This window comes from Peromyscus eremicus, chromosome 8b (assembly GCF_949786415.1).
Source record: "Peromyscus eremicus chromosome 8b, PerEre_H2_v1, whole genome shotgun sequence".
NCBI classification, from domain to species: domain Eukaryota; kingdom Metazoa; phylum Chordata; class Mammalia; order Rodentia; family Cricetidae; genus Peromyscus; species Peromyscus eremicus.
The window spans coordinates 24820395-24834561 of NC_081424.1; the positions used below are offsets into that span (position 1 = coordinate 24820395).

Below are 14167 nucleotides of genomic sequence, written 5' to 3' on the forward strand. Positions count from 1 at the left end.
TTGGCTTATTCTTCATATTGGGATTTCCATGATATCCTTCCCCCTGGGATAAACCCATGTCAATTAGCTTAGTTTCCTTGGTAAAGTGTTAGATGAAAACAAAGTACAAGCAACATATCAAAACTCCATATTCCTTGAGAAGTGGAAATAGGTCAAATCTTGCTCTTGCCTTTGTCTTAGGATGTGTCATCCATCGCGTTTCTGTTCCAGAGAAACAACTTGCATAACCTTGATTTGATTAGTCATCTAAAAGATTCCATCCATTATCAACACGGGTGAAAGCAGATGGCCAATAAATACTTAGCCAATGATTTGATTGTCTGACTTATGCTATGGTCAACTGGCCTCAGGCTCACACAAAGTGTGTGAATCTTTGCCTTCAAGCCTGAGCTGCTCTTGCTTGGTCTTTGTGAAAATGCTCATTGCTACATGCTCCTGACCAATGAGACCAGGTTCCAGTTCATGTTTTAAAATGTAATCTATAGATTAAATTCCTCAATTGCTTAAAGTGCTTATGGGCTCAAGGATGAAAGTGATCCCTCACTTCAACCAGAAGGAATTTATTCACCCAGTATTCTCTGAACTCTTTAAATTGGGGTATATAATTTCAAATGGAGACTTGTTCAGTACAAAATTATACATTACTAATGTCAATGAAATCACTATTTTCCCTGAATCACCTATAGAAGCCCATTTGACACACACTGGGACATGAAATTTACACAGACATGAAGTCTATTGTCATTTCCATAACTAGAGGAAAGAGAAGTTCAAAATATAGATTTTTCACCTTGCTTTCAAAGCATTCATTATATTGCACTATTTTCCCATGCAGCAAATGTGTAATAATTTAATTCTTGAAGTAATATGACATTAAGGCTGTTGTAGTATTCTTTTTAATGATGAAAAACCTGAAATGTAAACACAAGAACTAGACTAGCTGGGATCATATAATCATTGAGCAGTGAAGCCGGAACTGGGATCCAGGCAGTAGTGTCTAGTGCCTGCCCTCTTAGGACTCTGTGTACTTACAGCTTTGAGGTGTTCGTTCTTCATCATGCCACAGGTAGAAGGAAATACAACTGCGTCATGAAAAGGAAGGTGCTTTGTTTTTGATGCAAGCCATGGTAAATAATAAAAGAATTCAGCTAAAGGTAGGGTTTTACCAAAGGCTTTCATTTTCTCTGTTCTTTATTGGAGGATCAAGTAAGCAAAGCTGTAACTTGAAACTGTAGCATCTAGTAGTGTGAAATTGGCAAGACTTGAAGCCTCATGATTCTGAGATGAAAATGTAATTTTTCAGCTAGTCGGACCTTTAGGTACTTATTTTCTCTAGTGTAAAATGAGGAGACATGCATTCATTTTCTCATTAGTAAAATGCACCAATTTTCTTTACTGTAAACTGGGGGAAAATGACAGTTCCCTCAACCTAGGATTGTATCTTATGGAAAATTAAATAGTGTACATGTAGCAAAATGAATTTTAGTTGAATGTGGGATACATTTCTCACTTTATACAAAATAATTTCATCTTTTTTTTAAAGCTTTCATTTCATTTGGCTGTGGCAGATTTATCCTTAGTCATTTGGTGAGTCATGCCATCTCTGCAGTCTGATCAGAGTCCCAAGAATCTATGTCACATCAATCCATTATAAGAACAATGATTATTTTACTGACTGTATTGTACTCGACACAAGCTAAAGTCATCAGAGATGAAGGAGCCTCTGTTGAGAAAATGCCTCCATGAAATCCAGATGTAATGCATTTTCTCAATTAGTGATCAATAGGGAGGGCTCAGCCCATTGTGAGTGGTGCCATTCCTGGGTTGGTGGTCCTAAGTTCTTAAAATCAGGCTGAGCAAGCCAGGGGAAGCAAGCCAGTAAGCAGCACCCATCCATGACCTGTGCATCAGTTCCTGCCTCCAGGTTCCTGCCCTGCTTGAGTTCCTGTCCTGACTTCTTTTGGTGATGAACAACAATGTAGAAGTATAAGCCAAGATATATCAGTGTTCAGTAATTAATCACCACAGTGACTGCTACTCTTGCTGCCTTTGCTGTTCATAATAACTACTCAGCATGAGGTAAAACAGGAGTGTCTCAGGCTGTGAGACAGCAAGAGGACCTATTTGATTAAAATCCAGCCTAAGGCAGGAGGCATCTACCCATGTCCCTGCTGGCTCCTGAGACCTAAGGGAGTGTTGCCATATGGGGTGCTAACTATCAAACCTGTTCTTCAAGTATCTGTCTTCTTACTCAGCACTGTTCAACCTCATAAACAGAAATCCTCTATTGTTGGGCCGATTTATGTATAAGGCAGGCCTTTTCCTGGAAATTCCGGCTTTCTGACAAAGTGTATGATAGAACAGATGGATGATTAATGTCCTCATTGATTATGATTTGGTTAAAGATAATGGACCAAATTATTAGTAATGATTACACAGCCAGTTAGAGTTGGAGTAGCAGCTATAAATCACCATAGTACCAGGCAAATTCCTTTCCTCATATTTACCACTTTCATTATTTGAAACCATATTAAGTGAGATTCATGTCCTCTTTTAATTATATATACATGCATACACACACACATATCTCTACACACACATACACACACACACACACACACACACACACACACACACACACACATTGAGCATCAAGGATGTGTCAAGCATTGTTCTAGGACATACATTAGCAAGCCAAAGAGAAATGTCCTCACCCTCATGAGATTTACATTTTAGTGAGGAAAACAGGCAATCAATAAATTAAAGGGTCAAAATGTTAGTGTATTAGAAAGCAGCGATAAGGTTAAATGAGAGAAGACATTGAAAGTTTGGAACATGAAGTACTTAAGAGTTTATAACTTTAGAGTCCCAGGCAGGTCTAAATGAGACTGTTGCTATAGTATAATGATAGAGAACGTGCTTTGGTTGTCCATGAACCCGCGGTTCAGTTCGCTTCAAACAGATGCATGCACAGACGAGTTTCCATGATAAAACAAAATGGTACTTTGTATTGAACAACTGAAATAATGGAGAAAGTACCACAGGTATATGGGTAGAATTTTCCAGGTGGAGAGGACAGAAACTGTGAAAAGGCATGGGCAGGGGAATGCTGCTGATTCTTAAGATTTAAGAACAGAGAGGCTGTAGTTGAGGGGGTAGGAACAGAAACACAGATAAGGTCCACAGAGAGACCAACTGTGAGGTGTGTGATAGGAGACACAAGACTATTTCTAGGGATTCTCTTTTGCTCTAGGATGGGATGTCATTGGGGCATTTTTAGAAGAAGGGTAACATGATCTCATTTTATACTTAAGAACCTCACTCTGGCCAGGCGGTGGTGGCGCACGCCTTTAATCCCAGCACTCGGGAGGCAGAGCCAGGCGGATCTCTGTGAGTTCGAGGCCAGCCTGGGCTACCAAGTGAGTTCCAGGAAAGGCGCAAAGCTACACAGAGAAACCCTGTCTCGAAAAACCAAAAAAAAAAAAAAAAAAGAACCTCACTCTGGCTGTCCTCATGAAAACAGACAGCTTGTCAATAAGGGAAAGGGAAAGTTCACTAATTTCTGAGCTATTAGAGTAAAGATGTTAATGTAGTTAAGACCCACTAAATTCTATTTCTATAAAAATCTCTTTTTATTAGGCTTCAAATTTAAGAATTTTGAGATGGGAAATTCTAAATTTTACAACTCAACTTACATCTACTCACTCTACACTTAAAACATTTTCTAATTTATGAGCTGCAGTTTTGCCCTTTGAAGAATCACACCGTGAACCAGAGAACTGATCTCTGTGATGATATATTGTGTACCCTAATAAAATTTGCCTAAAGAACAGAGAACAGAACAAGCCACTAGATTAAACATAGAGGCCAGGCAGTGGTGGCACACACCTTTTAATCCTAGCACTCGGGAGGCAGAGATCTGTCTGGATCTCTGTGAGTTCAAAGCCACCCTGGACTACATGAGATTGACTCAGTCTAGGAGAGGAAACAGAGCCAGGTAGTGGTGACACACACCTTTAATTCCAGTACTTGAGAATCACACTCCTTAAATCCAAGCACTTGAGATCTCATGCCTTTGCTTGGGAATTCACACACCTTTAATCCCAGCACTAAGAAGGAAGTGATATAGTGGTTGGAGAAAGGTATATAAGGCCTGAGGAGACAGGAACTAAAGCCTTTTCAGGTGAGAAAGCTCCTTTGGCTAGAGGCCTATAGGCTGAGGCTTTTCAGGCTGAGGAATCCTAGAGGGAAAGTGACCGTGGCTTGTTCCTTTGTCTCTCTGATCTTCAGGCAAATTTTATTAGGTTACACAATATATCACCATGGACCTCAATGAATACATACCGCAGAAGCAAGTTTACGTGATAGGTAGGGCATGAGTAGAGCAGGAAAATTCCAGTTTTTGTTTCTTCTCATCTTTCTGATCTTGTATTTCTCCAGCTGAACCAAAAAATGTTCAACTCCTGGTTCTACAGAAACATTGATGTGTTCTACGAAACTGCAGATATTGCCAAGAGGAAAAATTACCACATGGTTAGCTCCTAGCCTCCTGTCATACCAATAACTCAATGGGCCAGTATTAGAACTTGTTCACAGATCATGCTGTCTTTCTTGTGATGTCTAAATTCAGCTGTTGACAATAGTGTGATAATATCTTCTTCTTCTTCTTCTTCTTCTTCTTCTTCTTCTTCTTCTTCTTCTTCTTCTTCTTCTTCTTCTTCTTCTTCTTCTTTTTCTGCTTTCAAGTGTAGGTTCCCATGAGTCTCTAATGTGTATTGCTCTTTGTCATATTATCACTTGGTCAAAAGTGAAATTTATAGTTTGAAACCATCTATGCTATTTCACTGATTCATACTGATTGAGCATTAACGTCTTAGCATGAAAGCTATTTAAAAGGGCATGTATAAAGTGTCTGTCAGATGGATATTTAGGAATTGTAAGAAATAATTAATAAAATATTGAAACCCTGTCTTCTTTTGTGAGAATAAGCCAGCAAATTAAATCAAGTAGATCATCTACTGGATCGTATTGAACTACCCTTCTCACCCCTTCTATCTTGTTCCTTGAAGTTGCAGAATCCATGTGTTAGACTCACCAGAGCGTATCTGAAGATATCAAGGTTTCAGAGTAAAAGTTATTGTGTATTACAGCAGTGGTAAAATGCAAATCCATTGAAATTTCAAAAAATACATAAAACCTGATAAATTTTATTTAAAGAGAAAAATCTTGCTTAAATTTTCAGATATTGAACTTTCTAGTTTCTAGACTGCAGGTGTGTCAAAGCACCCCGTTCTGTATTATCGCCACATCATCTCCTGAATTAGGACCATACTATTAAGTCAAACTGTGACATTACCCAGGCACTGTGCAAAATAATAATCCATAGTTGATAAATATAGTCAAGATTTGAATAGTAATTAAGCATAGTCCTTTTTATTTTGTTTTGTTTTTGCCACATAAAGTTCCAAGTCTTGGTTCAACCTATAAAGGTCAATGGTAAGTTACTTTTTAAATTAAAAATAAATCTAATACAGAGATCATCTATACTTCATTTATATCTGATGAAATGGTTCTATAAAACCACTATATCTGTTCCATAGGGGAGTATAGAATCTGACATAATGAAGTAATTCAGAATGAGTCAAAACCAATGAGAAAAGTTGCTGGATAGTAGTAGCTTGACTAGTTTCATTCTTTTTATATTTTTGGCAAATTCAGAAGTAATTTCATTAAAATATTTTTAAAATTTTTATTTGCTGTTTTAAATATATCTTATTAATTTGTTGGCTATATTAAAGAGCAATAAGCATTTGACATTATGTGATGGCTATAGAAACTAGCAAAAAAGTATTAGTGCACTTTTTATTATGTTTAAAATACAGTCACAAATAATATAAAGTGAGGACATGACCTTTCCAAGGTATGGCTGAGGAGATTTTTACTGTAGATTTGAGGGATAGTATAGCCACAAGCATCTGGAAGAGTCCAGACCAGAGAGACAAAGTAGTGGAGTAAACATGACCAGCAAATTGAACTAGAGAGAGTGAGAGAGAAAGAGAAGGGGAGGGCCCAGAGAGAGTCAAGAGAGAAGAGATCAAAAGAGAGCACATGGCCAAAATGGCAGGATGCTGTAAGAATAGGAAGCTGGGGAAAGGGAAGCTAAAAATGTGGAGAAGTTTAGATTAGTGGGCAGGGTGAGGAGAGCTCATGGGAGCCAGGATGACAGCATGGACTCTGGCAGGTACTTGTGATACTGAGAGAGCCTGGAGGCCAGTTTGCATTTGGTATGCTAATGGGTGCCAAAGTTAGCCATTTGTCCCGAGTTTCTTTTGGTCCTGACACAAATCAATGGTAATTTATGTATTTTAGGTTGCATACTTTATTTTCTATTTATTTTAATTCTATGCAGACATACCACTATTTTTTTTAGGAGAGATCCACAACCAAAATATATGCTAACACACACACACAATTTATACAAATATAAACATATGCATAGATAAAAATATGTAGACATAGAGAAAATTTTATCTAAATATGTTATGTGACATTCTATAATTCTTTTAGAACCATTGTGTTTTCTAATTTTTAAAATAACTTTATTCATATATGATAAAATTAACATATATATCTTATATGTTTTATTATCTTTGTTAAAGTATTTAACACCACTTTGAATTAAATTCATATTTATGCTTTCTTCAGAAAGCACTTTCACATTTTTAGATTATCCTGATCTTAGTTATATTAGAATATAAATATCACTTTTTCTTATGCTTTATTTCCAACACTGTTTTATAACAAACTTGCTTCAATGAGCTCAATCTGGATTTCTCACATATGTCATCATTATAAAATACACTCAATTTCAAAGTAATTTGAACTTTGAACTCTTAGAAGAGTTACACTCAAACAGCGTAAAACTCACAAGTTATTTTGTTAAGATTATGAAAGGAATTCAGGCATTTTTCTTTGCCTTTTATCAAAAAACTCTTTCTCGCCGGGCGGTGGTGGCGCACGCCTTTAATCCCAGCACTCGGGAGGCAGAGCCAGGTGGATCTCTGTGAGTTCGAGGCCAGCCTGGGCTACCAAGTGAGTTCCAGGAGAAGCGCAAAGCTACACAGAGAAACCCTGTCTCAAAAAACCAAAAAAAAAAAAAAAAAAAACAAACAACTCTTTCTCTAAGAAAAATCATCAGGGCAAATAATTGGTAGATTGTAGTACTCTACTGACCAGACTGTATATAACTCACTGATTTTGTGCGAGTTCGGAATGCCTTTGCAGGACTGTGATTGCATAGGGAGCTGGAATAAGCCTGAGCTCCTTGAAACAAAAAGGACTGGGAAACTCACAGGCAATAGCACCTTGGTGACCTCTGAACTGCACAGCTTTGTGACAGTGGACTTGGCCGAGTTTAGCTCTGTCTGGAATCTGGGCTTACTTTTTCCTTTGGAGTGAAAAATGAAGAGTTGGTCAGTGAAGCAAATGAACACAATCCAGACAACTGGAAAATCAGAGATCAACTAAACAGCAACAAGGAAATAATTCCTCTGACATTAAAAAGCCTTAAGAGTAGGGAATTCTGTTATTATTTCGGAGTTGATTACAGGTTTTGTTTTATCCAGTTAATTGCTTGCCTGTGAAAAAATTCATTTCATGTAATATAACTTAATTTAACATACTATTTTGAAGCCAAGTTATAACCTGACACATTGCACACAAAACCAACTGTCTTACAAAAAAGTTTTCCAAAGAGTTTTATTCATAAGTAATTCTTTATAACATTCACAAACTTCTTTCAGTGGTCTCTGTTGTTAGGTCAAGCTTGGTTTATTTGGCTAGGACATGTTGGCTTATTACTGTAACTTGACTACCCAAGGATCTTTGTCTTCATACGTGCTCATGCTCACATGCTAGATGTGTTTGCGTATATTATATGTATGTGGGTGCACACATATTTTGATTGCTCTAAATTTTAGTTAGGTAAATTGGTATAGAGTGCTTTGTAAGATATTGAAGAATAAGATATATTTAACTGAATCTTTCATCAACATTTTACAATTTGACTGGTTTTTTTTTCCTCTAACCCCGTGACTGATCTGGAACACAGGTGAAATCATCGTTGAGATATAATTGTATAGAACTAATATACTTGAACACTCTTTAGCATCATGAAGAAGATATATGAAGCAAAGTATATGGCTATCACTCATCAGCTCTAAATGGACATAGATATAAGTGTGGATATGGGAATAACATACTTGAGTTGTATATTCATGCATCATACATTTAATGATCTTCCTTTAAAAGCAAGGGCATGGGATGGAGAGATGGCTCAGAGGTGAAGAAAGATTCAGTGCTTCCTGATCTCCCAGACTACCCAGGTTCTGTTCACAGCACACATATCAGGTGACTCACTGTTGTCTGTTTCTCTGGCTCAATGGGATCTAACCTTTGATATAGGCACCTACACAAAGCTTAGCCTGATTCCAACAGTGTGATCACACACACACACACACACACACACACACACACACACACCACACACACACACACACACACACACACACACACACCACACACACACACACACACACACACGCACGCACGCACGCACGCACGCACGCACTAAACTAAAAATTAAGTAAGTCAAAATTAAGTAAAAATCCAAGAAAATGAGCAAGTTAATGAAAAGAGTTAATTATATTCTTCAAACTTTATCTCTCTTCTGTGATTAACAAACTCAAGGAATTAAAAAAAACCAACTTAGTCATAAGAGAATTTCAAAAAAGATAAGTCTATTCCAACATTCTTTAAAGCTTCTGAATTTGGCAATGGAAAATGTTATCTTTCAGGACCTTTGCCAGTAAACTACATTAAAAGCTCAGAAGTGTTTTTCAGAGCTCTGAAAACAGCACTCTCCAACATCCTGATAATGAATCCTTACAAAATTGTCAAGTGCAGGAAAAATGGATGGAGAAGATGATGATTCTGTATCTATAGGTCAAAATGACCGCTTTTGAGATATCCAAGGCATCTTTATAACTTCAAGAATCCTGTCTGACATGGATGGGTGATGGTTCATGGGACATTATTCCTTATACTGAGCTAATAGATATTGATTGATTCTGGAAAAGGGGTGCTATTATCTTCATTTATGTACCTACTCCTGAGTCCTCTGACTCCAACAGACAGCTCTAAACCCATAGTCACACTGATGGTCTTGGTTAAACTCAGTGGGTCAGAACTAATAAACATGAATATGAAAAGTGATTTATAGGAAAGAAGGATGGGTAGACAGGAATTATAAGAATGGTCTGTATTCATTGTGTGTGAAAAGAATGAAAGAAAAAACACGCACATATATATGAATGTAACAAAATTATTCCATATACATATATCTTTTTCATATGAGATATGTTTGAATATATATTTTACAATATCTGGGAAACAATAGCAAAGCAGTCTAAACCATGAACTATAGACAAATCATCTTTTCCAAGTAGTAGACATATAACCTAGTTTAAGTTAGTCTCTCTAGATTTTTTTGTTTTTAATTTTGTTGGTTTGTTTACAGCGATATACAATAAATCCCAAACCCTTTACATGTTGAGCACATGTTGTACCTCTGAACCATTCCCACAACCTTGCTTCCTTATTTTTAAAATGGAAAAAAATTGCCTCATTCATTGCATTGTCTGAACTCACTAAATAATACATTCTGATAAAATGCCTGAAATCGTTCTATGTGTATTAATGGTAGTATATAAAATGTGTGCGTGCACAGAGAACAATGTGTAAAACATGTCAGTACTTAGTGTTTTGAATTTTCAAGTATAAGGCATGAAATATATTTTGTATGTTGACAAATTTTATCGTTTCTAACATGGGCCAGTTATCTAGAGTGCAATAATAGAAGTGGTGAGGGAACACTAATGCTAGCAGAGGATATCACTTCTTACTACATTCACCTCTGTCAATAGGGAAACAAATAGTGTGACTATCCCTTTTCAGAACAGCATCACTGGAGTTCACTCTGGTGAATTCAGTCATAAAGCTACTCTAAAAGACACAAGAGACATGGTATTTGCCAATGCCAGAAAGAGCACACTTCACTACAAAAATCTAAAATGTTCCTGCAACCAACTGAAATGGCATTCTCGTGTATTCCTAGTTAGAATTTCTGATATAACCCACCACTGCAGTAACTGGTGGACAAGTTAGTAATCGAGAGCATAGCTCCTTTCATTTCAACCCTTGATTGGCCTTTAGCAGTCACAGTAAGTGAGGCTGTCATCCCATCGTCTGTCCTTATGAAATTGAATTTTATGAAAGAGACGTCACCTAGAGTTTGAGAAGTATGATTGACATCTTCCATATAGCTACCTTGCACTAGTCAAAGAAATAATAACTGTGCCCTGAGGCATGTGCTTGTGTCTGGGTTTTTGGAGAAGAAGAGCAGCTCAGAGGGAAAGGAAATGGAGAAGACATCATGCGGGTCATTCAGTCACTATGATATCCCTTTTACCAACAAGAGCATCCAAGCTATCACCTTCAATTATGCTAAATATTCAGTGTATACTTAACAGGGACAATCTCAAAATGTTGGTGGCATTATTCATCTATTGCCTCAAATAAAAGAAAGACAGCTAATGGGAAGAGAGTTAATGCATCCCAGTAGTGTTTTTATCTTAAATTCTTTAAAAAAAATGCATACAAAGGCACATAAGTAGATTTTGAGACTAAACCTGAAAGTTGCCTTTATATTCTTGTCTAATAAAGATACATAATGAATATTTTGGACCCTTTATCAGCTCTTCAGAAAAAAATGTCTATATCTACCTAAGTTGACACATTTTAAGTTCTCCATTTGGCAACTTTAATATGTTTATTATGATTTTTTTGTTAAAAATATTGTATTTTCTCTAGAGACAAGTCATTTGCCATAAGAAAACAAACCTTTGTGATAAATGAAAATAAGAACCTCACAAGCTATTTCTGTTTTGCTTTTACTAGGCTCTTAATGGATATGTAAGTCAGTGCTAAACAAATATGTGATGCTGTGAAGCTTGGCAAATTTCTCTAAGTATCTGTAGTTTTTATGAAGATAGTCAGACCCTCATCTGCTGTGCTCTGTACCAATCATGTTAGCCATAGACTGATGTTTGTTTGTATGTGCTGGGCTAACACTGGGAGACTTGGAAGTGAAAAAAAAAATATGTGGAACCATAATGAGGATTATCTGGTCACTTCCTTCCAGGCTATCTTATAAATGTTGTGTATCTCTGCTTCAGTTTCTGATATAATATATGCCATAGTCAATATGGATTCTTCTAGAGAACATGAAGTGTATCTATCAGCTCATTGGTGATTCTTATTTCCAAATTTCTCTAAAACCTAGGTCAAGGCTTTGGTTGGCTTACTGTTTTTAGTATTTCATCAATTCTTATAAAGCATAAGTTGTAAAATTTCAAATAAACACTGCATAGTTTTCTCTAAATTGTGCATATCTCACCTATTTTTTATTGACTTGATCTTAACTTTATTGTGTAGAGACCAAAAATGCAAGATCTAGTGGTTACTTTGCTTTTTTGAACTCACACCTCTAGTGTGCTTTGAGTGACACCTGAAAACTCCCTAGTAAAACTGTCATTTTGATATGTTCCAGGTCTTTGAGAGGTTAGTTTCTCATAGAACAAAATTATAGTCTCCACAGAGAAATCAAAACAGTGATCTCTCAACTAAATGGACCTCTCCTGTGGACGTGTTAGTCCATTTCACACGGACCTACTGAGATGCTAAATTTGGTAAATGAGTCTTATAGGCTATGTAGGTTTGAAACGACTTTGACACATAACTTCTGATAAGTATCTTTGGTTTTGGCCTCATAGGAACCACATTGATAGCATTAACTACCTGCACTGAGAGCAGAAAATATCAGTTCAACTTTTTTTTCAATACAAATGTTCTGACCTATCTGTGAAATCATCTGTACCATGTAGGGATGGAATAATAGTAAAAATTATGACTATTTTGTAGGGTTCATGATGACTCTGTGAATTTGAAAAACATAGATTTCAGGCATAAAAATAGATACGTTTATTTTTTGATCTTGTTCCAAGAACAAAGAACCTTTATATTTGTTTTCCTATTGAATTAGAAAAGCATGTAGTGCAGAAGTACTAACAGTTAGTACATTGCTAACAAAGTATGAATAACATACCATAAAGATCTAGTATGTTTAGCTGCCAATAGCTTGAAAAAGAAAAGGACATTTGTGTCAGAATGCAGGGATTTCTCTATAATCATGATATTGAACATGTTAGCCTTTGTGATGGTTAATATATTCATGTGCAAAACAAGTATTATATCTGCTAATTTTTACGTAGTTTTAGGGGAAGCCTTAACTGAAAAACATTGAGGTTCTAACAGGGTACCTACAATAAGTATTGTTTAATTATAATTATTATGACATCAGAACCCAGATAAATTTATCCAGTGAGAGAACAGAACTTTAAAATATGATGAGGCAATATTAAGATAAAACCACAGCATTTTTAAAAACCTCAGTTCCAAAATTCAATAAATGTTAATGATTGCATGCCATACCCTCCCATACACACATTTATAAAACAGCCTGTGAACATAGAAAAAAAGAATAAGAAACTTTATGATTTTGTAAGTTCATTTTAATGGGAAAGACTATTTTTATGTGTGCTCATTTATTAACATACTGTGGTGCTTTACACAAGGTTTTTCTGTTTTTTTTTAACTAGTATAATATGCTATTCATTAGCTTGTCTTTTGATAGCATGAGTGTTGACTATGAGATGGTTTTAAATTGCTATGCAGAATGAACAGCTGTGAGAAATAATAAATGATTTTATTATTATTAACAACTAGAATATGAGGTACTATATTTAAAATTATACTTAAATAAAATTGTTATCAAAAGTAGGGGCAACCTAAATTAACTATTCATTACTACACCTCTAAATTTTCTCAGAAAAATATGAGTCTGCTTTAGTACAAATGCAACGTATCAGAATTTCAAGTCACAGGAAAATTCACTTCTGTAATAAACCTAATGTTTCTATTTGATTCCTTTGTTTCTGTGTGAAACCACTAATACATTATTATAAGTCTTTTTTTATAACGAGTACTATTAGTCTTTTTAAAAATATTTTATACTTATTGAGTTATTTTATGCATGTATGCTTACCCACACGTAAACATGAAAATACACACACATTTGTGGAAAGGATGTATGATGCAGGGGGCATGGTGCATATGTGGAGAATCGTTCTCTCCTTCCATTATGTGATTTCTGACCATCCATCTTATGTTGTCAGGTTTGATGGCAAAGAGCCTTTACCTAAATTCTTTATTCATGTTAGCTATGTGGAGGCAGATCTTTAGAATGTTCTTTATTGGAGGAGTCATAAAAGTTGGCAACACAGGCAATGGTGTTTGGCAACTGGGTTTTGTGAATTGTTGCCCTGTTACTTCAATAGATCTGAGACACTAAGTACTGTGTCAGAGAAAATCACTCCTAGGTTTCTTGAGGGATATCTGTCACAGTATAATTTGTATTCATGGCCCAAAGTATAAGAAACATTAAATCATTTCTAACTGAAATAAACTAGCAGTTGCAAATATCTAGAATGATATTTGAGGTAAAATACTGGTATCTGAATTTGTATGCAGGCTGAAATGTGTGTTAATAGTAGCAATCATCTTAAAATGCAAACCACACATTTAATGCATGCTCTGTATAGATATTACTCTTCATTTATCTGCGTGAAGACTGCAGGAGATAATCTGTTACAGTCATCCATTTTACAAATAAAGAGAATAAGATGTATAGAGATTAGGGGAACTACCATGATCACACCATGAGTTCAAATTTAACATCAATTAATAATTTTAAAATATGAGATTTCAACTGGAATTTTATGTTGGTGTCTGTTCTAATCAAAGTAATGCAGGCCAGTTCTATTTGCTATAGCATTGTAGAGGTGCTTGCAGCGGGTCTGACTGTGATAATGGTGTTGGCAATGGTTAATTTGTTCTTAGTGAAAATCAATTATTTAAAAGAGATGATTCAATTTAAATAAAAAAGTGTTATTCATGACCCATCGTTTGCCAAATACCTGATAATTTTATT

General features: G+C 35.9%; 1 protein-coding gene across 1 annotated transcript in view; it reads left to right on the forward strand.

Annotated features, from left to right (window-relative positions):
- Positions 1-4452: 4452 nt before the first annotated feature.
- Nkain2 (sodium/potassium transporting ATPase interacting 2) overlaps positions 4453-14167 on the forward strand; it is a 594649-nt gene continuing 584934 nt past the window's right edge. The window contains exon 1 of the mRNA XM_059272973.1: positions 4453-4533. Coding sequence (XP_059128956.1) covers positions 4453-4533 — 81 coding nt within the window. The remainder of the gene's footprint in view (positions 4534-14167) is intronic.